General features: G+C 48.3%; 3 protein-coding genes across 4 annotated transcripts; all 3 read right to left on the reverse strand.

Annotated features, from left to right (window-relative positions):
• Window positions 1-4,842: 4,842 nt before the first annotated feature.
• Window positions 4,843-5,948, reverse strand: LOC119269686 (NDR1/HIN1-like protein 10). The gene has a single exon (XM_037551582.1). The coding sequence runs from the start codon at window positions 5,789-5,791 to the stop codon at window positions 5,072-5,074; it is 720 nt and encodes a 239-aa protein (XP_037407479.1). The 5' UTR covers window positions 5,792-5,948; the 3' UTR covers window positions 4,843-5,071.
• A 3,121-nt stretch (window positions 5,949-9,069) lies between these two features.
• On the reverse strand, window positions 9,070-10,359 carry LOC119269685 (acidic endochitinase-like). The gene has a single exon (XM_037551581.1). It carries the CDS (start codon window positions 10,334-10,336, stop codon window positions 9,347-9,349), a length of 990 nt encoding a protein of 329 aa, XP_037407478.1. The 5' UTR covers window positions 10,337-10,359; the 3' UTR covers window positions 9,070-9,346.
• A 5,241-nt stretch (window positions 10,360-15,600) lies between these two features.
• LOC119269684 (serine/threonine-protein kinase Nek5-like) lies at window positions 15,601-21,789 on the reverse strand. Of its 2 annotated transcripts, none has more exons than XM_037551579.1 (15): window positions 21,488-21,789; window positions 20,943-21,160; window positions 20,783-20,849; window positions 20,634-20,699; window positions 20,504-20,550; window positions 20,372-20,417; window positions 20,204-20,284; window positions 20,081-20,123; window positions 19,930-19,979; window positions 19,746-19,827; window positions 19,574-19,623; window positions 18,491-18,564; window positions 18,123-18,174; window positions 17,376-18,032; window positions 15,601-17,292 (listed from the first exon to the last, which is right to left on the reverse strand). In XM_037551579.1, the coding sequence occupies exons 2-15, from the start codon at window positions 21,056-21,058 to the stop codon at window positions 15,865-15,867; spliced, it is 2,859 nt and encodes a 952-aa protein (XP_037407476.1). In that variant the 5' UTR covers window positions 21,059-21,160; window positions 21,488-21,789; the 3' UTR covers window positions 15,601-15,864. The 2 variants fall into 2 exon arrangements, with proteins under 2 accessions (XP_037407476.1, XP_037407477.1); XM_037551580.1 differs by lacking the exon at window positions 21,488-21,789 and adding an exon at window positions 21,273-21,287.
• Between the last annotated feature and the right edge of the window lie 4,589 nt (window positions 21,790-26,378).

Consider the following 26,378-nt stretch of genomic DNA (forward strand, 5'->3'; position numbering starts at 1 on the left):
CTTGCTTGGTTTGAAAGAGAAGGATTTATCGATCTGTTGGCTAGAGAGTGGGCTAAAGACTCGGGGGGAAGGTCACCCATGGAGCGGTGGCAATGCAAGATTCGTCATCTGCGAAGGTTCCTTCGTGGATGGGCTAAGCATACGAACGGAATTTATAAGGCGGAGAAGGAAAGGCTCCTTATGATGATTCACACCCTAGAGTTAAAAGCTGAAACCTCTCTTTTAGATACCAGAGAGTTGGAGTCTAAATTGGAGGCCGAGCTAAGGCTGAAAGAGCTTCTCCGTGAGGAGGAATTGAAGTGGGCTCTCAGAGCTAAGGTTCGCAAGGTTGTCCAAGGTGAGGATAATACCCAATTCTTTCATATGATTGCTAACGGAAAGCATCGTAAGAAGAGAATTTTTCAATTAGAACAAGATGAAGGAACGATAGTTGGTCAGGAAAACCTGAAAGTTTACATTACCAACTACTATAAGCAGTTATTTGGACCTCCGGAACGGAGTTTTGTGTCTTTGGATGAGTCAAGAGTTGAGGATGTTCCCCAACTTCAGACGGAAGAGAATGAGATTTTGACTGCCCCTTTCACGGAGAAGGATGTGTATGAGGCCATTGCACAAATGAATAATAATAAAGCGCCAGGACCAGATGGGTTTCCGGCGGAGTTCTACAAAAAGTGCTGGCATTTCATTAAACATGACCTGTTGCTCATGTTTCATGAATTGTTTAATGGTCAGCTTCATTTATTCAAGCTTAATTTTGGAACAATAACTCTTCTTCCTAAGAAGACAGAGGCTATTCGCATTGAGCAGTTCAGACCCATTTGTTTGCTTAATGTAAGTTTCAAAATTTTCACTAAGGTTGGGACGAACCGACTCACGCGGATAGCGCATACGGTGGTGCAACCGTCCCAGACTGCTTTCATGCCGGATAGAAATATCCTTGAAGGGGTGGTCGTCTTGCATGAAACGCTCCACGAAATTCACTCAAAAAAACTTGATGGGGTGGTTTTTAAAGTGGATTTCGAAAAAGCATACGATAAAGTCAAATGGCCTTTCCTTCATCAGGCGTTGCGTATGAAAGGATTCGACAAGGCATGGTGCGACCAAATTGATTCCTTTACGCAAAAAGGGAGTGTAGGGATTAAAGTGAATGACGATATAGGTCACTATTTCCAGACACATAAAGGCCTAAGACAGGGGGATCCAATGTCACCGATCTTATTTAACATAGTAGCTGATATGCTATCTATTTTAATAGGCCGGGCCAAGGAGGCGGGGCAGGTTTCGGGCTTGGTTCCGCACCTAGTTGATGGAGGTATATCCATTTTGCAGTATGCTGATGATACGATCATCTTTATGGAGCATGACTTGGTGAAAGCTAGGAATATGAAGCTTGTGCTGTGCTTATTTGAACAATTGTCTGGACTCAAGATTAACTTCCACAAGAGCGAATTGTTTTGCTTTGGAAGAGCTACTGAGGACCAGGTGGCGTATAAGCAATTGTTCGGATGCGAGTTGGGTTCACTACCGTTTACTTACTTGGGCATTCCCATTCATCATCGTAAGCTTACGAACAAGGAGTGGAAGTGTATTGAGGATCGTTTTGAAAAGAAACTAAGCTGTTGGAAAGGGAAGCTCATGTCATATGGAGGTCGATTAATTTTGATTAATTCGGTTCTCACAAGTATGCCTATGTTTCTTCTATCCTTCTTTGAGATCCCGGTGGGGGTTAGGAAGAGATTAGACTTTTATCGATCCCGGTTTTTTTGGCAAAACGATGAGTTGAAACGTAAGTATAGGCTTGCCAAATGGGACATCATCTGTAGGCCCAAGGACCAAGGCGATCTAGGCATTGAAAATCTAGAGATCAAGAATAGATGTCTCCTTAGCAAGTGGCTTTTTAAACTTTCATCCGAGACAGAGGCTACTTGGGCACAAATTCTGCGTAATAAGTATCTTCAGTCAAAAACTTTAGCTCAGGTGACGGTGCGCCCAACTGATTCACCGTTTTGGAAAGGGTTGATGAGAGTCAAGCCCCTCTTCTTTAACAGGATAAAAATCTTAGTTGGTGATGGAGCTACTACGAGGTTCTGGGAGGATACGTGGCTAGGAGAAACACCTCTGGCACGTCAATATCCCACACTGTATAACATTGTTCAACGTCGAGAAGTATACGTTGCAAATGTCTTACAGTCAACGCCTCTCAATATTAGCTTCCGGAGGACACTAGTGGGTGAACGATGGGAGGCATGGCTTCATCTTGTACGACGGCTGATGGATGTCCAACTGTCTCAGGATCCAGATAGGTTGTTTTGGAAATTGACAAAGGACGGTAGGTTCTCGGTTAAATCCATGTATCTGGATGTCATTAATACTAGTGTCATTCCTTGCTCCAGACATGTCTGGAAAGTTAAGGTACCTTTGCGAATTAAAGTGTTTATGTGGTTTGTGCATAAAAAAGTAATTTTGACAAAGGATAATCTGGCAAAACGCAATTGGGTGGGTTCTGCTAGATGTAGTTTCTGCGATTGTAATGAAACTATCAGGCACCTCTTTCTGGATTGTCCACTGGCTAAGCTTCTTTGGCGTTCGATTCATATTGCCTTCAATATTATTCCACCTACTTCTATCAATATGTTGTTTGGAACATGGCTTGATGGGGTAGACTTGGTTTTAGCAAGACTCATTCGTGTTGGCGCGTGTGCCTTGTTATGGGCAGTATGGAACTGCAGAAATGATTTGGTTTTTAACAGAGCAACGAACTTTCATTTTTTGCAGGTTATCTTCAGGGCCACAGCGTTGATCCGTATGTGGTCGCCACTCACTCCGATGGAGGACAGGGGGCATTTGGCTACTGCGTCTACCCGATGGGAGATGGTAGCTCGGGTTATTTTCAACCGGTTTGGATGGCGGTCATGTAATAGGATAGGCATGTAGTGCTCCTATTTTTTGCCAGCCGGTTGTGGCTTTATGTTTACGCTCGTCTGAGCGGCTTGTCGTCTTTTTTACTTTAAACCTGCTGAAGACTTTGTGACACTCTCTATTTTAATATTATGAGCCGTATGCATCTTATTGATGCAGAGGCTGGGGTTGCACCCCTTTTCAAAAAAAAAATCAGAATAACGAACAAGCCCAAATTGAGGTTTATACATGCTTGCTGGTAAACACACACCCAGCACAATATTGCAGTGAAATATCTACGGTGTGTGACAACTTTAATACTAACTCAAATTGCTGTTTAATTCTGAAAGAGAAACTAATCAATCAGCTGTGTGTCTGGGACATGCGGAACATAAAGCTAGGCTACATATTTCGTGAAATCAATGGACCAAAAAAAAAAACAAGGGCAGCCAATCAACACCTTGGCGCATATGAACGAGAGGGATTCTTGGATCTTACAATGAGGAAGTTGGTCAGGAAGACCATTCGATAGCTGTAGTTCGGGTTACAGTTGACACGGCCCTCGTCCTTCCCCGTGTGGCCTTTCATCTCTCTACGCCGTCCGGCGCCGCCGATTCCTGCTCGTCGGCGGGAGGGTGGCAGGTGATAGCGAACAGCACGAAACAAAACCTAGCAGGGAGGAGAAAAGGAAGGATAAACCGCGGAGGACGGAGTTCCCGATATTTACGAGGAGAACAAAATCCCGAGGCTCCCGCTAACTAACTACTGCAACTGCTCAAAAAAAAAAAAAAAACTGCTGCAACTTAGGCCGTCGCCATACCGCCCCGAGTCTGCCAGGACTATATCTCGCACGCCGCGGGAGGACCATTCGTCTCGAGTCTGGCCACATATGTTCCTGACGGAGTGGTTTTAGGAAGCCTCAATGACCGGTATAAGAAGCTTCCACGCGTTTTGTACTCTCTTTTCTCGTGTGCTTTCAGTGTCAGTTTTGATCATTCTTTTTTTTTCAGATTTTGGTGTTCTTGTTATTTTACTAGTTTTATTTAATTTTTGTTTTCTTTTATATTTTTCGTGTACACTTTCCATGTACAGATGTAACATGTTTTTGATACATGTTCAACATTTTTCAAATATAGGGTGGATATTTTTAAAATAAAATATTGTGTTTAATACATGTTAATCATTTTTGAATGATATGAAACATTTTTTAAATACATGAACATTTTTTTACATTGCATAAATATTTTAGTTAAAATGTCACAAACATATTTTTGAAATGCTTAAACGGTTTTTAAATGTCACATATTTTTTTTTGCGGGGGATCACATGCATTTTATTAAATGGTAGGGAACCTTTTATTTTTGGAATTAGGTGCACTTTCTTTGGTATAATCTTTTCAAATACCACAAATAATTTTTAAATGGTTGAAAACATATTTTCAATTATATGGACATTTTCATACATTGTATAAAAATTTCTTTCAAAATGTTCACAAACATTTCCTTGAAATGTGATAAACATTTTTTAAATGCCGTATTTTTTGAATGCTCGCAACGTGTTTTATAAAGTTGCAGGAAGCTTTTCTTAACACAACATAAACATTTTTAACGCACGATGAACAATTTTTAAATTTAAAAGTAATAAAATAGTTGTTAGTTGCAAGTATTCTTTGCAAGGCTTCTTGCTGCATATGTTATGTTCTGAGTGATTTGCTATGGCCAATGGGGATTTACTGCACACACTAGTTAATTTTGGCTGCATGAGCATATTTGAAATGTTGTTTGTGTGTTTGTGCGTGTTTTTGGACAAAACGTTTAGTGAGATGTTGCAGGATTGGTTGTTCTAGAATTTGATTTTAAGTGGGCTGGCCGATTGCTCCCCCTCTTCTTTTATGTTGCCACGAGACCTTGTCAAAATATGAACCAAAAGCACGAATTCGCAATATAATACGGTGTAACAAACTAATTCAAGGTGTCGAATTATTCATAGATATATGCACATCAAACGAAGAACGAAAGAATCTAGACGCGTTTACAGGAATAATTTAAGCACGGCCCCCCTCCCTAATGTACGGTTTCAAAATGACAAACACATGCTACCAGCGTCAAACAAAATATAATCTTTGGCACGGCAGCCGGCGGAAGCAAATCCCGTTGTGACGAACCGGGGCGGATCAGAAGTCCACGGCGCACCTCGTCCCCAGCATCGTCGGCACCGGCGCCGCGCTCGCGTTGGGCACCGGCAGGCGGAGCGTGCAGGTGATCTTGCTCTTGCGGCGCGCGTTGAAGACCCTGACCTTGAACCCGAGGTCGGCGTAGAGCCTCACCTTGACGTAGTAGAAGCCGTCGCCCCTCTCCCTCCGGTACGAGCGCAGCGCGCCGCGGTCGTCGACGGCCGACGAGCCGGCGAACGCGGCCGTGACGGTGCGCTCGCCCTTCCGCTCCAGGTAGAAGGGCTGGACGGGGTGGTACCCGAAGCGCTCGCCGTCGTAGGACGCCTGCGCCTCGGCGTACTCGTAGTGGATGCGGAAGCGGTTGGGGTTGCGGACGCGGACGTCCACGGTGAGGTTGTACTGGAGGACCCCCTCGCCGGCGCGGACTCCTTCGGCGAGGTCGAAGCGGGAGAGCGTGGCGGAGACGGCGGTGGCCCTGACGGCGCCCGGGCGCAGGATGAGCCAGAGCACGAGGACGGCGGCGCCCAGCGCGATGACGACCAGGGCGATGACCTTGAAGACGAAGCACAGGAGGCAGCCGGGGCCGCTCCGGCGCGGGGCGGGCGGAGGGGGAGGCTGGGGCGCGTAGTACGGCTGCTGCGGGGCCGGGTACGCGTAGTAGGGCGCCGCGTTCGCGGGCGGCGGCGGGGGCGGCGGCTGCTGCTTCTCGTAGGAGGCCATCTGCGCGTCCTGGACTACGATCTGGTCGTGAACTTGAAGGCGACGGATGTGTTGGTGAAATGGGTGGGTGACTGATGGCCCAACGATCGTGTTCGTGATGGTATTTATACGGCGTTCTTGACGCGTCCCGGCCGTTCTGGACGCGTTTGCTTTGTGCAGACTCGCCTCATTTTTTGGTGTTGAAATTTCGCGGGTTGCGACTTACGAACAACGGGATGGAGAGAGTCGATTTGATAGGGGAGGAAGGCCGTAGGGTACTTGCTGAGATCACCCGAAACTTCGCTGATCTTTACGGTTTGTGAGGATGATTTTGATTGGTCGCTCATTAGCTCCACTATGAATGTTTTCCATTGATAAAACCGATCTTTCTTCTCTCTTAAGAAAATGACTCAGTTATTTTAGTACTGGAGTACTATATTTGGTTGAGCGTCACGCGTACCAGAAGTTGACCGCAGATGTTTGCACTGGTAGTAGCGTACACATCGTTGCTGTGACGTCCTTTCGCACCTGCAGGATCATGCCAAATCTTGTGTGAAAAAAAAGGCCACAATAACAAATGGTGGCTTTTGTAAAGAGAATATTTTATTCCTCAAAAAAACATGTAAAGTTTTTAGGTTGGTCTTCTTCTAAATAAAGCTCTACTTAATATCTATATCTATATCTACATGGATACGAAAAGATTCAAAATGGTAGATCCAACTAACATCAGTCATCAATTCAGGTCAATCCAAACAACCTATATTGCTTCAAATGGTGTGCGCTCAACCTGTTTATCATGCAATTAATTACATAACAAATATTGAGGTCACCGCTAATCACATAATTAATGTGTAAATAATATCTTATCTAATATATGTGTGCAATTAATACCTGCCTAATATCAACATGCATTGCATGTACGCATTTACTAGTAAGTACTCTAGAAGTTTCCATTACGAATTGTTTTCTTCCTTCTCTCTCGTGCCCAAGGCAACATTAGCGGCGGTGACTGGTCTACATGCCTCATCTATGAGGCAGCATGCCCCCTCTCCCTCCCTTTGCCGCTCCGACAATGAGAGGGGGCATGGTCCCAAGGGCTTCAGTCCAATGGTGGTAGACTTGCAAATAAATTTAGATTTTGTCTCCGATCGACGGGGGTGAGATGTTCTCGTAACCGTCAGCGTGGAATAAGGTCTCTCTGACTCGCCCTTTGTTTCGGCAGTGACTTGTGGAGGATGGTGCATCCCGAGATATAGTTCTCCCGGTTTGACTTTTTCTTCCACGACTTTGTCTTGATGGCTGCCCTGCGGAGGGAACAACTTGGTTGTATGTCTTGGTCCCCCAGCTCCAGTTTTGACAGATGATGATTGGACAACCTCATTTGGGGAGCGTAGGAGATTTGGTTCCCTGACTCTGTCTGGCCGGACTTACCGATGCTCTGTAGGTCTCCGGGCCGGGGGGGGGGGACAAGTTGGTATGTAGATCACAGTCGTTGATGTTGTTCGGTAGATGTTTGCACTGGTAGACCGTAGATGTTTGCACTATAGGTCATCTTGGAGGTTGAAGTTCACCGAAGTAGACCGATGTCTTCTACTATATTTGGTTGACCGTAGATGTTTGCACTGGTAGTAGTGCACACATCGTTGCTGCAACGTCCTTTACCACCTGCAGGATCATGCCAGATCTTAGTCAGAAAGCCCACAATAACTTACGCGGTGAAAACAGGTGGCTTTTGGTCAAGTCATTTCTCACTTAGTATCGAATTAAAGAGGAAAGGGGACATTTTCTAGAGGGTAAATATTCAGGAAGCGGCTCCTCTACCGTGCAATATGTATCGTTGGGCCACTGACATGTGGGCTCACATGTCAGTCGCAGAACGGCAATGCCATATGTCAGAGGATCCTCATCCAAAGATTCATATCTATGGGTCGTTTTTTAAAGGTCAACTTAATTAGCATAAGTATAAGATGTTTTAATTGTGAATTGATTTCTTCCTCCTCTCCCATGCCCAAGGCGGCAAGAGCAGCAGTGGCTGATCTACACGCCTCATCGGTGAGACATCAGACCACCTATCACTTTGTCTGTCGCTCATTGGCGGGGACCCCGGGGGCTTTAGTCCCGTGGTGGTAGTGTTAAAAATAAATTTATATTTTATCTTTGGTCGGCGGTGTTAAGACAATGATGTTGGTGTCGGCGTGGAATAAATTCTCTTAGTCTCGCCCTTGTTTTGGTGGTGCTTCTTCCCTTCCAGTTTCGACCGATGCGGATTGGCCAGCCTAGTCAAGGAGCGTGGGAGACTTCTTTCTCCGACTCTGTCTGGCTGGTCCACGCGGGTTCTATAGCTCCAATTCATCGCTTGTTTTCTCCGGACGATGATAATACTATGTAGATCATGGTTGTTGACGTTTTCTGGTGTACAACGATGAATTCATGGCCATTGCTTCTACAAAACTCATGGTTTCAGCAAATTTGCTCCGCTGAGATGGAGGTCCAGAGGCGACGACATGTTTGTTTCACCACGCGTTGCAGGTGGATGAAGACGTTGGCACCCCAAAGTATTTAGATATATTTTTCAATTCCCGTAAGTGTGTATTTAAGGTGTGTGCTACTTAATATATGGCATTTAACCTTCTCTGAAATAAAAAATAAATATAAGATTTTCCTAAAGTTGAGCCTTTTAAAACGGTTCGTGTGAAGGAATTATACCATGCATCTATCAATTATCTACTCTAGCTAACGACGTTCGCGCCCAAAGAAGACTAGACAATAGACGTTCGAATGGAGGGTACGCCCCGTCTATCCATAATGCAGCAAGTTTCTTCTACTTATGGAACATCAACATAATATGTTTTCTCAGTATTTCATAAACATGCAGAAATGTTGGAACATGCCAAGCATACCTCTGAAACCATTTTTCTATATGCAATAAATCCTGGTTGATCGCAGCAAACCAATAAGAAAAGCCATTGCATTATAAGCAACATAGGACCCACATCAATCACAGGTCGACAACACTAAAAACTATATTGTGTGGACACAACATTGCAATGAACCAGAATAATTGCAACATGACGCCCATGTGTATTGTAGCGGAACATACACGAGGATGAAGGTTGTGAAAACAACCTATGCAACATAAAGAAATCGAAGTGTTTCAGAAGAAACAAAAACATCGAAATATCTAAACAAAACTACAACCAGAAATTTGAAGGGTGATCTTGTTGCCTCGAGCTCGCCGGCAACGACACGACTCGCCGTTGCTCCCCCATCACCACAATGTAGCCGGACCGGATCTATCCGCCCACGAGCCCCATCTTCCGCAAGCTTGATAACATATATAGTGTTTTATGTCGATTTTCATAAACCTGATCAAATTTTACAAAGTTTCACTTAGAACAAAACGACCATGCACTGTGATAGAGGAAAGTGGTTCCTAGTGGTGAATACGACCATACAGTACATTTCTGTCCGGTTATTTGTCTTTGCTCAGTATCAGGCTTGACACGTGATAGAGGACATGTTAATGGCACGTGCTCTTGATCCCTGACCCGAGCTTAGCAGTTAATTAATACCAGCTCACAGGCTGGGCTTGACCTTGTCGCTGTACCCGGTCTTCCCGTCGTAGAACCTCGACCACAGCATGATCCCACCGTACTTCTTCGACTTCTTCACCACCGGCAGCACCTTGGACAGCAGGTCTGCCGCCTCCACGAACCCGCTGCCGGCGGCCTCGGGCGCCGCCGGGAGCCCCAGGAACACCTGCCTCGCCGGTATGGCCGTCCACTGCTCCCACGCGCGCGCCAGGTTGCCCACCCCGCCGTCCGTGGTGTACTGGCACGGCGGGTTGTTGTAGAACTGCACCCACACGTAGTCGAACAGGCCCGTGCCGAGCGCGCCGCCGAGCCCGCCGAGCGACGCGTCCGGGAACGGGCACTGCGGCGCCGCCGCCAGGTACACTTTCCTGTGCTCGCGCCCCTTCCCCGAATACTTCTTGAGCTCCCGCGCCAGCTCGTCCCAGTGCGCGCTCCCGCCGCTCTCGATGTCGAAGTCGACGCCGTCGAGCACCGCGTCGCCGAGGGGCCTCGTCGCGGACGTGCCGCCGAGGTAGTTCTCCCAGAGGTGCCTCGCGACCAGCCTGGCGTCCGCGCGGGACGAGAGGCCGTAGCTGCCGACGCCGCCGCCGATGGAGAGCATGACCTTGACGCCGAGGCGCTGGCAGGACCTGACGTCGGCGCCCACGCCGGTGCAGCCGTTGGACGCCGGGTCGCAGTGCCCCGCCAGGTTCAGCAGCGGCGTCTGGCCCTTGCCGAAGGTGTACAGGAAGGCCACGTTGACGAACCTGTAGTTCCCGCTCGCGCACGTCTGCGCCAGCGTGCCTTCGTTGCCGTTCTGGCCCCAGTAGATCGCGACGCCGCCTGCGCGCGCAGCTCCGGCGGCCAGTCCGGCCAATGACGCCACGGAGATCAGCAGCACCGCCGGCAACAGCTCGCTCGCCATCATGATTTCTCGGCGGTGCCGATGAAGCGATGATAGCCGAACGTGAGAGCTGTGCGGTCGAAGGTTCATGGTCTCTGTAACTCTATATGTAGGTGAATCCATGGAGGTCTGCAGAGTCTGTGACTGTTCTGCCGCGCCGCCGGGCATGAGTGAGTGGCGAGTATTCTGAGCTTATCATCGTGTGAGAGCAGCTTCCACTTCGCTCGACGCCCACTTCCCCGAATACCTTCTGAACTTTGCTTTGATTTGCAGAAAGGTTCAGTGCGAGAGATAGGGGTGCACTTCAGTTAAGGCGACAATGCGCTCCCACTAGCACAGTGCCGGCCCTATGTTTTAGGAGGCCCTAGGCGAACTCGACAACATGGGCCCCTAATCCCTATGTCCTAAGTCCTAAGACTATATATATGTATGCGTGTGCATTATATATATGACTTATTAAGAGTAATTTTTAGTCACACATCTTTAGTTTAAAATTTGACTATAATAATTCAAATGACTTCATCGAGAACAATAATAACCAAATTCGAACTAATTCCATCAACAACAATAATACTAAAAAATCGCAAAATGAAACTAACATGACATGATTAATTACCTCAAATAAGAACCAAATTAGACTGACTCCATCGACAACAATAATACTTCAGTTCTTCAAAAAAGGTTTCTTCGGTAGTAGTTTCTTGCCCCTGTTCTTCAATGACATCAACATTGCTTGAAGATGTAAAGAACTTATTCAAAGAATCTTTCAATGGTAGAATTTTTGGATCACTTTCTTTCTTTTTCCTTTTTGTTTCAGCACCCGATAATTGCTTCTTCTTAGGTAACATGGCAGGCTAATGTCCTAAAATCATGAAGAAAAGATCAAAAAAGGATACAAAGAATTAGGAATTTATACATCGGATGATTGGAACCCTAGACATGTACATAGAATGACAAAAAAAATAATTGATTGAATTAGAAAATTTAAAATTTCATGCATACTGAAATTGGAGGATGGATCATGGATGTATAGTTGAATACGTAATTAAATACTAAATAAAAAATAAATAAAGTACTGAAATTGTCAAATTAGGGTTTAGGGGATGGACTGGAACTGAGGAACATGGATGGAAACATTCAAACGTACTTTAGGGATTGGGGACGGCCGCGTTGCAGACTTCAAGACTTGTAGTCGCCAGTCGGATGTATACTTGTATACGTATTGCCACGGTGCCGCCTTGCCGGATGCCGGATGGCCGGGCCGCTGGGTTGTTGGACTGTCGTGCGGCGTGCCGCGCGTGCAGCTCCAGCGGGCAGCGGGCCAGCGGCAGGCGAGGCAAGGATGACACGGCAAGGCGCCGAGCGACGGAGCGAGGAGGCCGACGGGCGTCACGGCGCCTGACGAACCTAACCTACGAAGGAAAAGGAAAACGAGCAGTCGTCTGTCTGCCAACTGGCGTGAGTCACGGTGTCGCTTCGCGACTTCGCGTTCGTTAATCGATCAGCGATGGCTTGCTAGCTATCTGATGGGCCTAGCCCATCTTATTTCTTTTCTCTAGTTTTTTTGTATTATTTTTACCTATTTTTTGCTGGGCTATAATATAGATATATACTCTGTCATGGGCCCCCCTCCTCGCCTGGGCCCTGGGCCGTCGCCCCGCCGCCATACCCCCAGGGCCGGCCCTGTCTAGCACATTTCCACGAGCCGTGCGAGGTTGACCGAATTGTTCGTTCAAAAGTGTAGGCGGCGGCTCATTGCAACCGATCCATAATTCCCCTTTTGAACGGATGCAAAGTAGTCCCTCTGTTCGTTTCTCCGACAAATAATTCCGGACGAAGAGAGTACCCAGCTCGAGCTACCTCAGCCATGATCGAGGTTAGCCCAAGACCCTCCACACTTCCTTCACCCTTTGGCAGCTGAAAATAATGTGCACTACGTCTTTATGGTCTTGATGATATACTAGGCATCCACTCTGCACCTATCTTCGCGGCCCTTTGTTGATGACGGATCGTTAAGGTAGGGAGAGACCTGATCCCAAAGCACCATCCCCGCTGCCGCCGATGTCAAGGTAGGAAACGACCTTACTCTAACGGATCGCCGTCATCATCGTCGATGCCACCAGGGAACAAAGACCTAAAGATAACAAGGACCTAAACAACGAAAGGGATGGTTCCCCACTCTTCTGACCGTCGATGAGGCAACTGGTCAAGGGATAGGAATGGGACCGAGGCGGCAACATGGAGACCTTAGCCACTACTAGGTCGAGAAAGGGGGCGGTTGAGGGGTCCATACATTTCTTTTTTTTATTGTTTTTGGTATATTAATACAATTCCATTTGGTATATTAATATAATTCCATTAGGAGTGCCAACGATCTAAATATTGCAGTCCCAGGACCCACATCCACTGCGGAGCTTAGTTGAAGCAAAACTGTGCTGTGGCTGCCCAGTTTTGCTTCAAAACAATGGGCCAAAGAAGAAAAATGGGTTGTGAGAGAAACAGACATGCACTCTCATTAAGTTTGGCCCGCCCAATTGTTGACTGTAGCTCCGCCACTGCCCACATCATCCCTCGCTCATCGAAAACCCGCATGCAAGGCCCATGAAAGGCACATGACTATCAAGTTTGCGCTCATACGACCAAAACAACTCAGGGTGTTGGATCGGCTCAGTCTCTTGGGGCGTGTTTGGTTGCAGTAGTGAACAGTAGTTGCATTGCATACACATCTCAACCCAGCCCGACTCTGAAAAACAGCCTCATATGCGACATCTGCAAGTTGTTTGGTTGCCTGCATATGGACTTCCTGCATTAGGGGATCAACTTTGGCACGTTATTTGGTTGCCCGCATTGTCTCGGCGCATACAACTACACGTTATTTGGTTGCCCACATGGGGTATGATTAAGAGCTAGCACTTGCACTTAGTACATAGGGTTAAGAGCTAGCAGAGGAAGGGGGAGAAGAAATGCGGTGTGCGCCGGACCATGGCGACTGCCGTGGAGAGTGACTGTGGCGCCGTGTCCGACGTGACGAGCACGAAGTCATGGGCGAGCGACCCCGCCGGTGAACTAGTTGGAGTGCTCGCGCAAAGACAGTGGACAGAGGAGGAGAAATGCAGTGCTCATGCAATGGCATCGTCAGCGTAGTAGGACGAGAGAGAGGAACTGAGATGATCGACGCTGGAAATGACTCTAGTGTAGTAGGACGGGAAAGAGGAGGCCGGGAGGAGGCCAAGATGATCGACCCCGTCGGTGGCAGAGAACAGAGAAGAAGAACCCCGTCAGTGTGTGCGCCATGGCGGCTTAACTACAATAGGATCATGGAGAGAAGGCCGAGATGAACGACGGCAACGATGATGCTACCACAGCAAGAAGTGAGAGAGGAGATCGAGAGAAACCACGCCGACTAGAGTAATAATTAAGCAGTGTCTTAAATCACAGCACACATATCCATATGTACAACCATGAGAAATATGTAGATCTTCTCGTCTACGATCGTCGAAACAGGAAACTTGCAACACGAATGTTGTGCATTACTGCGAGATTAGGCTGCAGGTCAAAGGAAATTTCTAGAGGTTGAAGAAGACACCACGTAAACACCTCGCATCCCTCCCATCTCCACTCGTGCAAGGGCCTGCTCGCTTGCGCTCGCCTCGGCCTGGCTCGCAAGAAACTGCCGATCTGACCGTTTCCAGCGAGCCAGGCCCAGAGGTGCTTTAACAAGCGTGCGATGCAGGCCCAACAGTGAAACCAGACAACCAAATAGGTCTCTTCCTTCGCGCGCGGGCCTGGTTGGGCTCGATGCGGGCAACCAAACACGCCCTTGAAGGTGCTCATAGGGATAGCGTGTGTGTGCAAGCATTCATAGGGGTGAGTGTATGTGCATATGTATGAGCGTCTATATTTGTATTGTATTGAAAAAAACTCGAGTGTTGGATTATTTGCCCTATTTTATTTTGAGAAAACACGCATACTCATTCGATTGATCCCATTGTGTTGTTCGCCGCCTAGTGTGTGTGACATGTGCCCCGTGGCCCACGCATGCCGTTCCTCATCTTCTTAACGGTGGGGTGTCAATGGCTTCGCGATGTCATATGTGTTGCGAAGGGGCTTTGCAACATCGTCCATGTTGCAAAGGGGCTTCGGAACAAGTGGCGGCTGAGTGTTGCAAAGGGGTTTGTTGTGGATGCAACATAGGCCACGCCGCGGAGGTACGAAACGCTTCGGGTGAGCACAACAATGGCTCTTGTTGCGAACGCCCGAGCACAACATGAGTTAAATTGCAAGCGGCTGCAACAGAGATTGGACGACTGTCTTGCACGCCATCCAACTGTTGCCGAGGCGGCCGATCCGATCCGATAATCACCTGGCCGACGGCTAGCGTCGCATTTTTTGATGATTTGCTCTGTGTTATCTCAATGGACGGTGCCCCGCCCCACATGGAAGTTTCACAGGAGGGGGAGAAGGTGAGAGATAATCAAAGCGAGGACTAAAACGAAGCAAATGATTCAAAAATTCCACTCAGCGCGCCAGTGAGAAACCAGCATGAACGAGATTCCCGGCCGAACCGATCACAGATTCACGGTACACTCGACCCGTCTCGACGGCACCATGAGCTGCAGCACCAGCGGGCACTTGACCGACAGTGTGCTCGCCGAGGTCGTCACCACCCCGCCGTACCTGTACCGCACTTTCCCGTCGAGCCACAGGTCGACGGGGAAGGCCGCCGCCGTCAGGTCGTCGGCCGAGGTCCCTCCGAGCACGGCCCGCATCCTGTCCGCGCAGTTGGCGGCCTGGAACGACATCGGCAGGGCGACCCGGTCGAAGCTCCGGCCGCGGTAGATGCCCTCCGCGTGCAGCAGGTCGTAGTAGACGCCCACGCGCCTGTTGGGGTTGGTGATGATGAGGCCGGCGGTGAGGTTGTGGAAGGGTGATACGATGCTGTGGCGTTGTTTCAAGGCTAGATACAATGCCAGTGCAACACGTATGGCAAGAATCCGACGAGACCTTCAAGGCTCGTAGCTGCAGGACAGCTATTTCAAGTGCACGACGACAGGAGATGCCTAAGAAACTCCGGCAGCACGGACAAGAAGGACAGAGGGTACAACCGTGGAAATGCACGGCGAAGTCTAGCGCAACTACTTGGAAATTGATAAGAGTGAACGAAATGGAGCAACGACAAGTGATAGCATCAGGAATCCGAGTATGAGATGCAGCTACCTGTCCGGTGCTAAATTTTGCTGGCTGGATAATTAGTTTACACTGCTCCTGTGTGGGGTGACAAGAGTTGTCCACAAGGAGAACAGACTGACAGCAAACATGAAAACACATCCGCTCGAATCCGGGCGAGTGTGATAGACAGCTAAATAATAAATTGTGGATCTTCAATATGCATACCTTGGTATGCAGATTTAGCATTATTTTTTACATGTCTTATTTCTGTTTACAAGTCTGGGCTATTTACAGAATGTACCGTATACAGCTGGGAACCATTGAGACGCAAACTTGGGACTGATATACATATAGCACACGAAATGAGGGGGCCTGAGGTGGTCAAACTTTACACATTTGGATATTTCAGAACATAAATAAAAAAAGAAAAAGGTTAATTTTACGGGCACTCACGTTGAGCTGCGACTCGCTTCATCATTCATCATCCCTTGAAAACTTCTGGCCAGCCAGATAGCCGTTTCTCGCGGGGACACCTTCGCCTTCCCGAATGGCCTCAGAACCACCGCAAGCTCCTCCAGCCTGTTGTTTTCCAGCAGATCAGCAGAAAGCTCCAAGAGCCCTTCAAGAGCCTCGGATCGTTGCCTAAAGGACTTGACATCAAGCATTTCCTTTGCTGAGGTTGCCAGTATTTCCTTTGCTGGGGTCTCCAGAGAAGCAGAATTTACTTCTGGGATAGCGGACAATTTTACAACATCTGAATTGGCCAGCTTCGGGCTGATAGTATTATCTTCTGAAATGTTGGGCTTCACGGCGGCAGAACCAACAAGTCCGGAAGGTATAAGACTTGGTGTGATGCTTCTGACATCCACTTCTTCTTTTATGACATCGCAAAGTTCGCCAACATCTGTGCTTTGGGCTTCCATTTCAGCACTACCTGTTACTGCCTGCTCATCGCTGACGCTGAAACTGCCGGGCCTTATGACATGTATAATGTCCTCAACTGGAGGGCCCAAATGAGGAACTGGTGATTTCTCTGATAACTGGTGGATAGAATTGGATCCTTTGTCTAGTGCAATGGTTTTTGTTGCTGAATCATCAGGAGCAATATATGGTACTGATGAGAGCAGTTCTTGTACTGTGAACTTATCCTCCTCACTCTGTACAGTGATAGTGGGAGTGCTCTGCACCGTCTTACTGCAGGGAATATCATCCTTGCAAATAAATTCTTGCACATTTGTATCAACAGATGGGTCCAAGGCTGAGCTTACACTACTATCATCATTACTAGCCATACTCTTCTGCAAATTGGTGGTGTTGAGCTCTGAGCTTGGTATATCAGTTTGATCATGCTTTTGTATGGCAGTGTCCAGGGTTGGGCATTTGCAAGATGAATCCAAGTGGGTTAATGAATCAGGTTCAGATGGTTCAGACTGCTTGATGCTGTCAGCGTAATCAATCTTGGAACTGGAGCAAACACTACTGACTTCTTTGGTTGCTATATCACTGGGTGGAGCACATTTCACCTGTGAATTGCCCAATTTCATTTGATTACCACCCAAGGGACTTGGAGGAGCCATTAGAACACCTGGAAGCTCAGTGAAAGCATTTTTTGGACTATGGACAGATCGAGAAGGGCTTTTTGCATGCTCTGTGGTAACCTTACTGTGAGCTCGTTTTGTCCCAGTGTGCTGTGGACTCTCTGCTCCCACTGGCCTACGGGGAGGGAAGCTAGGGCGTCTACTAAAACTGGGTAGAACCCTATTCTTGACCTTCCCTTCAGCGGCATCAACATCTTCAATTGTCTGCTTGGTAGGGTCTAGCTGCTGCGGCTCATCCGCTTTGATCTTAACTTTTGGAGAATGTTCAACAATTGGCGACTGCAGGACATGATCAGGAAAAAAAATTAGCAACAAAAAAAAGGTGATTCAGCACAAGAAAATGATTAATCCTCATTCCTCACCAAATACTTCAGGGGAGGAGATGCTTGTATGTGTTTCATAGTATCGCGGTTGACCTTTGCTGGTGCATATGGTGTCACTTCACTAGATTTTACACTGGAGGAAACACTGTTATGCTCTGAATCATCAGACAAGAGCTCTCTGTGACTAGGTGAATGTAGCTTTACACGGCTAGCTCTCAAAGGTGAATTGTTTACCCTGAGCTTATTAGTCTCCTCTCTTAGAGTTGTTAGTATCTTCTTGATGATTTTTGGCTGCTTACTCCCGTATTTGGGACGCTGATCAACATGTATGGATTTAGGTGAGTCTTGTCTCTCCAGTTCAGGACTATCAATGTCCTTATGGCTTTTAAGATCACGTGGTGTTGAACATGTTTTAACTGACGCATCATCAGTAGCTTCAGCACCTTCAGTACCAATGGTGGCGTTGTTGGAACTTGTAGCTAGCCCTGATGTGTTTCTTTCACTTGATTGTATACTGTCCAAATCACTGCCAGTGCCAGAAATGCTGCTACATTGGCTCCCAGACATGCTCCTCCGACTGCTCCGTGAACTGGTAATGGATTTCCCTGGTGATCGCATGGGATGCGGTACAGCAGTAAACGCGCGGTGCTGATCAACATAAGGTTGCAGATATGGATTTTTCAGAATATCAGATGCCTGTTTACAAATAGTAATAAATAATGTCAGAATCGAGTAAATTTGGTAAACAGGTTTTGTAGTGAGATTTCTATGCGCATAGTAACTTACAGTAGGCCGGTGTTCAGGATTCTTCCTCAACATGCTTTTGATAAGCGTTTTCCTGCAACCAACAGCCAAAACGGGAACCTTTTAGCTAACATTGGACTAGGAAGCTCATCAGAATATGACAATAGAACAATGATGTTTTGTAATGGGATAAAAAGTGCTGCATTTTCCAGCAGACATCGCTTGACTTTGAAGAAGTTGAAAGACAACGTATCTAAAGATTAAATGGTAGGTTTAGAAAGGATAGAATAGTCCATAATATGACAACAATAAATATGACAATAGAAGACTGAAACTATTTTAAACAAGAATGTTAAGGAAAACCAGACTTCCATGCATGCCTACTATATATAGCATGAAGGTGCACTTACATAGATGGAGAGTAGCAAGTAGGTATAGGGCCAATGGAGGAGCGATTTATTTTGCTTATCAGTCCAGCCATATCCTGAAAGGAGCAAATTTAAGCACAGGTAAGCTTTTACAATTTCGAAACCAATAATGCCATCACAATGGTAAACTGTGTCCACTAGTATGAACATTTAAGAGAAACCAATCACGCCATCATAATGGTAAACTGTATTCACTAGTATGAACATTTAAGAGAAAAAATGGAACAGATACTGCAGTCCACAGTCCAGCAATTCGACAAAAATAACATGCAGGGAAACTAATAATCAGCAATCATTTTTTCCAAAGAAATCTTGACTTTGATTTAGTTTAAGTAAACATGGATTTGCGTAAAAGAAAAATATTCATACTTAAGAGAGAGCACTAGACCTCTTCAAACATATTTTTGAAGGTCAACGAGACAAAAGATCTGCATCATTCACATAAATCCAGAAATGAATTTCCTGGATGGATCGTGGATAAGTATGTTCCAGTATGGTATGAATCTGGAAAAGAAACTCATCCTTCTCTTATAGCACAAAGTTAGACATGTGCATGAAAATTGCGCGCGTGCACACACACACACACACACACAAAAGTTGATATTGCGAAGAGTTCTACACAGAATGAAGACATCAGTGCTTCTTAATTGTCGAGTGGTTTTCCTTAGCAAACTTCAATGAATGTAATAGAAGTGGAAGAAGAAATTATTCAATGGAGATGCAAATGCCACAACCTCTCAAATGGAAGGTGACAATGATCACTCTTTCCCTACTAAAAAAGAGGCTGGAAGCCATATGGTCCTTACATTGGGTTCTTGACCATTTGTAATGCCACAAGAAAGTCCACTTGAGGTTTTCTATATCTTCCATTCTGTTTGTTGATAGCAACCTACATACTATTTCGAAGTGTTCTAGTAATCTTATCCTTCTATGGGCAGTCGGCAGGCACTTTCTAAATACAAGCTATGTAGCATTGATTACAAGGTATGTGAAATCCATGGAAATATAATTACTGTTAGGTAGGAGATCATAGTGATATAAGAACATGAGCTGATAAGAACTCACAAAAGCCTTGAAAGCAGGTCGATGAGCAGCCATCTCATACATACAACATCCTGTACAGACATATTCCAGTTAAAAACTAGGCTATATGACATTGATTTTTAGAAACAAGGTTTATAAATAAAGCCAAATGGCATAAATTTCCTAAAGTATCTCCATAAAAGTAGGTAGTTACCAAGAGACCATATGTCTGACTTGAATCCATAAGGAATGTCGGTAAGAAGCTCTGGGCACATGTAATTTGGTGTTCCAACAACCTAAGAAGGCATCATGCTAACATATAAGATTCAGGGAATAAAACAGAGCATGATTAATCAGTATCTGTATCTGAGATAGAAGGATATCACAGAGAAGCTTACCGAAGATGTTAAATCGTCTGCCTTTAAGGTCTTAGCAAGGCCAAAATCCCCTGCAAGTAAACTAGAGACATTTAAACTCCAGCAATGAAACATTGCGGGGTGCAGACGTAATACAAGATAAGAGTTACTTGAGTCAATGTGAGGCACTAACCAAGACGGATGTCATGATCTTTTGTGAGAAATATGTTTGAGCACTGCAGAAAGGACAAGGACACGCTATATTACGGGTTGCTTGATGAAATAAATGACAGCATCATCATTCTTTGACACTTACCTTGAGGTCCCGGTGCAAAACATAGTTTGAATGCAAGTAGTCAACAGCTAGAGCCAATTGAGCAAACCATCTCAGCAGTTTCTGATGATTGTTCACAACAGTTAGCACACTTCTGGATATTGATTACCTAAAACATGAAACGAAAGGAGTTGAAAAAATCGTAATAACCTCTTCCGGGAAGTATGTCCCATTTGCCTTTTTCATCAGTTCAGCCCTACCAGAAAGAACACAGCAAAACAAAACAGAGTCAACAACCAAAACTAATCTCCCGGACTCCCACTACCTGTAAATTACACTCACATATCGCCACCTTCGCAGTATCCCGTCACGATGCAAACATAGCAACCCTGTCGTCACTCACACAGTAAGCCAGAGGAAAGATGTAACAATACAAAAGGCATATGCAGATGCATGTTCCTAGAGAACAAACCTTCTCAACCCATGCCTCCTTGAATTCAACAGTATAAGGATGTTGAAGGCGAGCAATAAGGGCCATCTGCAATTTTGCTTCCATCTGTCAGTTCAACAATACTAATCAATGAACTAATAAAGCCTAACAATTTCTCGTGCTTCACTAACCTCTTGATGAGCAGATTTGCGGCACCGCTCTGTCTGCCTTGCGAGCCGGATCTTCTTCAGCACATATCTGCAAACCAATCATATATCAACCACCCTCTTTAAGGGGAAACAAACTCTGTATTCTGTAACTAAATAGAAGAAGGCAATCTTCGCATCATACTTTTTCTTCTCGGTCTTGTGGTTGACCAGAATGGCGGCACCAAAGGCGCCGCGGCCAATCTGCTCCATGATCTCGTACTGATCCATCCGCGACTCCATGGTATTGGTGCCCAACATCTTGGACACAACTGCCACAGCAAAATTCAATCCCTAATACCCAAACCTTCCCATATCCTGTACACGACACGGTTCCGATCAGCTCCACGCCCTAGGCGATTTCTGCAAAAGCATACAAACAAGCATAAATCAGCCGAACATCAGCGCACGCCTTGCGCTCGAATTTGATCAAAACCCACCCCCTGTTCCATCCAATAGAATCCTGAACACCTACTTGTTTATTTACTTCAGACAAGAACAGTAAACTGTAGTCACATACAGTACTAATCATCTAGGCACACGAATCCGTGGCCGGAGTTTCGCGGCTGTACTTGGCACAGGAAAAAAGAGTAGAAAGCCATTTTCACGCGGAAAAGCGAGAAGTTGGGCAACTGTACTGCCGCGCGGTTGGCACCAACCGCCACTGGCCGGGACGGACGGGGACCTTACCGCGGCACGCTACGCCGGCATTGGCCGGCGCGGGCGGGGGCTGCTCCGGCCACGCCGCGGCCGCTCCCCGGACGGCTGGGCTCCGGTTCCGGCCGAATCCGCCGGCGGCGGGATAGGGCGGGGCGGGGCGGCGCCCCGTCTCGTCTCGTCGCCGACGCCTCTGCTGCTCTCCCGCGCCGGCCGCGCCCGAGCTCTCGGCTGCTATGCCGCCCCCTCCGGTTTGGGATTCTGATTACTGTTGACTGTTGGCTTCGCTCTTGCCTCTCTCTCTCTCCTTGTTTGTTTGTTGCGGCGTGCTTTCTGTTATGAGTGCTGCTATGCACACGATGATGTTCAGACGATGTGTGAACGACAGCCTATATCAGTCCGTCTACGCATATTAGTAAAGTGAAGTCGACGGCTGGATCGGGCATCGTCCTGCTGTCGTGCAAGGCTGTGTCGTTCGCACATCAGTTCCGTTCTGTTATTTAAATCGTCAAATGGGGGAAGTGGAGCGCCTGCTTATATGCGACGCCATGGCCGCCACTAGTGATTAGTAGTGAAGAGGGATTAACACTTAATTAGTAGTAGTAGATTATTTATGCTTATTTACGACAGTTTATATTGGTAGAGTGTAGTTGTACGCCTAATTTGCAACGTTTATTTATGTTTGTACTAATGATGACGATATAAGTAGTAGAGTAAGCGAATTAACCACTCTCGTCAGCATTAATTCCAAATAATGATGATTAGATTTGGAGGTCACATCACGATGTGTTTCATGCCCGTGCCTGTGCCTGTGCCTGTGCCTGTGCACGATGATTTCATAAGTCCGCACGTCTCGCTTGCTACGTGCAGCCGAAGCGCCCATACATTTTCTGACGGTTTTCTCTCCTTTCTTTAGTTCCGCGTGCGTGTGAATGATGCTTTTTGGCTTCGCGGGAACGCTTTGGCGATCCAAAAGGAAAGGCGCCGATAAAACTTATCCTGTTGCGATCGAGCAAAAAGAGGAAGAGGGCCTATTAATGGCAAGAGGATGGCGAGGTGATGGTTCAACGTCTGCGTCCTTGGTTGGTTGGTATGGTCGGTCCGCGGCATTGTGCCTTTAAAGCATCTCCAACAGGCGCCGAACGCGCCGCGCGTAAAAAACAGATTTGCCGTGCGCGTATCGTCTGATTTGGCACGGCGCGCAGCGCTGGCTTCAGCAGCCGCGCTAAAATACAGCGCGCGTGCGCCGCTTCAGCAGCGCGCGTGCGCCGCTCCAGCAACGCGTGCGACAACATTTTCGGAAGCATAAAAATAATAAAAAATTGCATAGATAAAAAATAAAGATAAATTGCATAGATAAAAAAATGATACAAAGGCATTTTACATCGATGCAACTAGATAGATAGTTCGAAAACATAGATAGATAGAACTACGGTGCAACTAGATAGAAACTACTACGGCATACTAGATAGAAACTACTCCAAATCGCAACCACCATCATCATCCTCGTCGGTGTTGTCCGAGGTATCGAGCCAAATGTCGTCCCAACGTTCATCGTCTGATGTGAAGATCGACCTCCCACCTGCTGAAACGATGTCGCACTGCGCATTCGCCAATGCCTTCCGCCGACGTCGGTCCGCCCGCTCCGCGCGGCGCCTTACCGTTCTCTCCGCCCAGTAGGCACACTCGTCGGCGACGTCCTCCGGGTGGCGACGGCGCCACTCCGCCATGGCTCGCTCGTCCTCCTCGGCGATGAGGAGGCGGCGGCAGCGCCGAGCGTGGTCGGCACGGTCCATGTCGGTGATGAGACGCGGCGGAGGGGCGACGCGCTGCGCCTGCTCGCGCGTGAAGACGTCCCGGAAGTTCATCTGCGTCCGGGGCCTATCCAACCGCCACGCCGCCGCGTCGTACACGCGAGCCGCCTCGTACGCGCTCCGGAACAACCCGAGGCCGAGCCGGACGTCGCCGGACCGGATCTCGGCGGAGTACCAGCCGTTGGGGTGCTCGCGGACGCCGCGGTAGCGCGACGAACCCCGGCGGCGCGGCGGCATGGTGGCGCGGTGGTGGCGCGGAAAGCGGCGAAGCGGCGAGGTTGCGAGGGGAGGGCGCGTGGCTGTGTCTGTGCGCGTGGCGAGCGCGGCATTTTATAGGCGCGCGCGAAGCGGCGCGCCAAATCTACCGCGTCACGTGCCGCTTTCTCCCGCGCGCGCGCAAACGCTTCCCGCGCGCGGTAACTTCCCGCCACCGCTGGAGCGCGCGGAAACAGCCGGCGCGCTAAACCCAAATTTTACCGCGCGAGCGCGTCTTTTGCAGCACCTGTTGGAGATGCTCTTATATGATTCCAAACAATCTTTTGTTTCTGGCCATCAAATGAATCTAAGACAAGAATTTTGGGACGAAAGGGGAGTACACTTTTTTAGGACGTATCATCGAATGCATGGTGTGAAAGAATGCTCACTTAAAGCGGGCCTGTCTTAAGGTGTGTTTGGATTATGGCCAAATCAAAATTTTGGTCATGACTCAAAGATTGGTCTTTGTTTAGATGGTTGCCAATTTTTTGGCATGCCAATGAACTCTAGCCAATTCTAGTTTATTTTTCTTGTCAATGTTAGCCAAATCATGGGCAACTAAAACCTCAACCAAATTTTTGTATAGCCAATGCTTTGGTGGGGGCAACCTTGGGCACAAACCAAACACACCCTATCTAAAGTCGGGTGCCTCAAACCGACCTCGAACGTCTGGGCAGCCCGCTCGGTCATTGACCGGTCGAATATCTAATTCAGACGAGCGTCTCGAACGGTCCTCAAACATCCAGACTAACTGGCACCCCTCATATCCAGCCTAAAAACGGGGCGGATATGGGGGCGTCCGTCACGCTGGCCCACCCGACCCCACATATATTTTTCTTCATCCGTTCGTCGGACCAAACCCTAGCCACTTCATTTCACATCCAGATCCGTCGACCCCGAGGGTTTCCGGCATGGCGGGGCAGCGGATATGAGTCCTTCACATCCAGATCCGTCGACCACGAACTCATCCCACATGACCCCGAGGAGGAGATGATCGTCCGGCTTGCATTCCACCGCTCCCGGGAGGGGGCTCGTGTGAGGCAGCGCTCGGACTCCTTCCGTCGGGAATTCATTGCATCCGTCCAAATGGCGCATGGATCCGTCGCTAGGTGTGCCGTCGCTGCCTCACCGGAGGTGGTGCGGTCCGTCTGGCGTCCGTACGCGATGGTGGACATGCAACCCCTCTGTTGGCGCGCCGAGCAGCAGGACGCACCATGGAGGTCGTGCGACGAAAACATGGCACGACGTGCCTGCCATGCGAGGCAGCAGGCGAGGGAGACGTCGGCGAGACGGAGTCGCACTCTTCGGCACCCCGTATGGTGCAGCAATCCAAGCGTCACAACCGCATCATGGACGGATCCATCATCCATCATCGATCTGACGTCCATCGGCATCCAACGAGTTCCGGGCTCCAACGATAAAGAGTAGGGCATGGGAGACGGCGGCGCCTTGAGTCCTGTGAGCCGGCTTATGTCCCATGCCCTACTCTACCTTGTCGGCGACAGGACCAACACTCTGGGGAGCGCAGGCGGCGGCCGCCCGACATGGGCACGGCGACCATACGAACTCCGCTTAACGATTGCTACGTTGCATGTAATAATATGAATTTGAGGTATCCAAATATGGAATTGCATTATTTAAGACGTGATCGGTCTGTGTCCGCGGACGTTTGAGTGGTCGGATTTGTCCGGATGTAGATGCTCTTAGGCTTGAATTTGAGTGCTTGTTTCTTTTATTTTAATGTAGTTCCTCGAAACAGGCTTTTGCCCCACTTTATAGATAAAGCAATAACCGAACAAAGTACACGGCCGAACGATACAAGGTGAAGAGGAAGCACTCTTACGAAGCAGATCCCAAGATAGTCGGATCACGCAAGAAACTACACTACCGAAGGATAACACAGGGAAGTCTAGATACAACACCACGCTACGCCCTAGCACACCTAAACTCCACGACAACGCCCTTAGGAGGGAAGACGGCGTGAAGCGTCGCCGCTGCCGATTCCAAAGTGGACATGAGCTTTCGCTCGAAACCCTGACACGAAGAGGAGATCCACAACGACGCCTTCAAGAAGAAAGCGGCGCCCACGGGCATCATCGCCGTCGGCTCAAAAGCGCGGAGATTTCGCTCGGCAACTCACCCGTGCCACACGAGGCCACCAGGGTAACCGCGGCGATTCCACACCCAGATCTGGATCTGGGCGTTTCGCCCCAACGAATGAGTGCGAGCCCGAGCCACCTGACGCTACCCCCTCGTCGCCCACATGACTAAGAGGAGAGCAACCGCCGCCGCCATACTGCTCGCCGGAGAGCCAACCATGCAGCCCACCATCCGGGGCCGCCGCCCCCAGCATCCATGTCCTGAGTCACCGCCAACCGTCGACCTCATAACGCGCATCCACGGTGGGAGGAATGGGAGGTATCTCCTTCCGGTCCTAGCCCGGCATCAGCCACCCGGCCTGGGTGAGCGCCCCCACAGTAGGGGGCATCCACACCTGCGTCCCCCGACAAACACCGTTGACTGTGGGGAACACGGCTTAGTAGCTGCCGACGACCACCGCCGAGCAAGTCCCAGCACGCTCCACAACCAGACCGAGTCAAGCTCGCACACCGCCACATCCATGGTCAGCACCGTCGATCTGTCTACAGCATAGCAGCAACACGGGCGCCTACTCGGATCGACGTCACAATGGAGCAACATGAAGGAGAGCACTAACACGAGGGAAGACCAATGTGGACTAGGTCAGCTCCGGACCCTACACTCCGACGGACGCCATCCACCACCACCGACCAGATTCGGCCTCGAGACCGCCTGGAGGACCGGCCAATCCGCCCAGGACATCCGCGCCGCCCCCC

Source organism: Triticum dicoccoides, chromosome 3A (genome assembly GCF_002162155.2).
Source record: "Triticum dicoccoides isolate Atlit2015 ecotype Zavitan chromosome 3A, WEW_v2.0, whole genome shotgun sequence".
Lineage (NCBI taxonomy): Eukaryota > Viridiplantae > Streptophyta > Magnoliopsida > Poales > Poaceae > Triticum > Triticum dicoccoides.

Excerpts from the sequence above, each read along its gene's own strand:
- LOC119269686 (XM_037551582.1), bottom strand. The coding sequence starts at position 5,791 with ATGGCCTCCTACGAGAAGCAGCAGCCGCCGCCCCCGCCGCCGCCCGCG.
- LOC119269685 (XM_037551581.1), bottom strand. The coding sequence starts at position 10,336 with ATGAACCTTCGACCGCACAGCTCTCACGTTCGGCTATCATCGCTTCAT.
- LOC119269684 (XM_037551579.1), bottom strand. The coding sequence starts at position 21,058 with ATGTTGGGCACCAATACCATGGAGTCGCGGATGGATCAGTACGAGATC. Across the intron at positions 20,285-20,371 it reads GGACATACTTCCCGGAAGAG|AAACTGCTGAGATGGTTTGC; the intron begins GTTATTACGATT and ends AACAATCATCAG. Across the intron at positions 19,828-19,929 it reads CAGACGATTTAACATCTTCG|GTTGTTGGAACACCAAATTA; the intron begins GTAAGCTTCTCT and ends ATGCCTTCTTAG.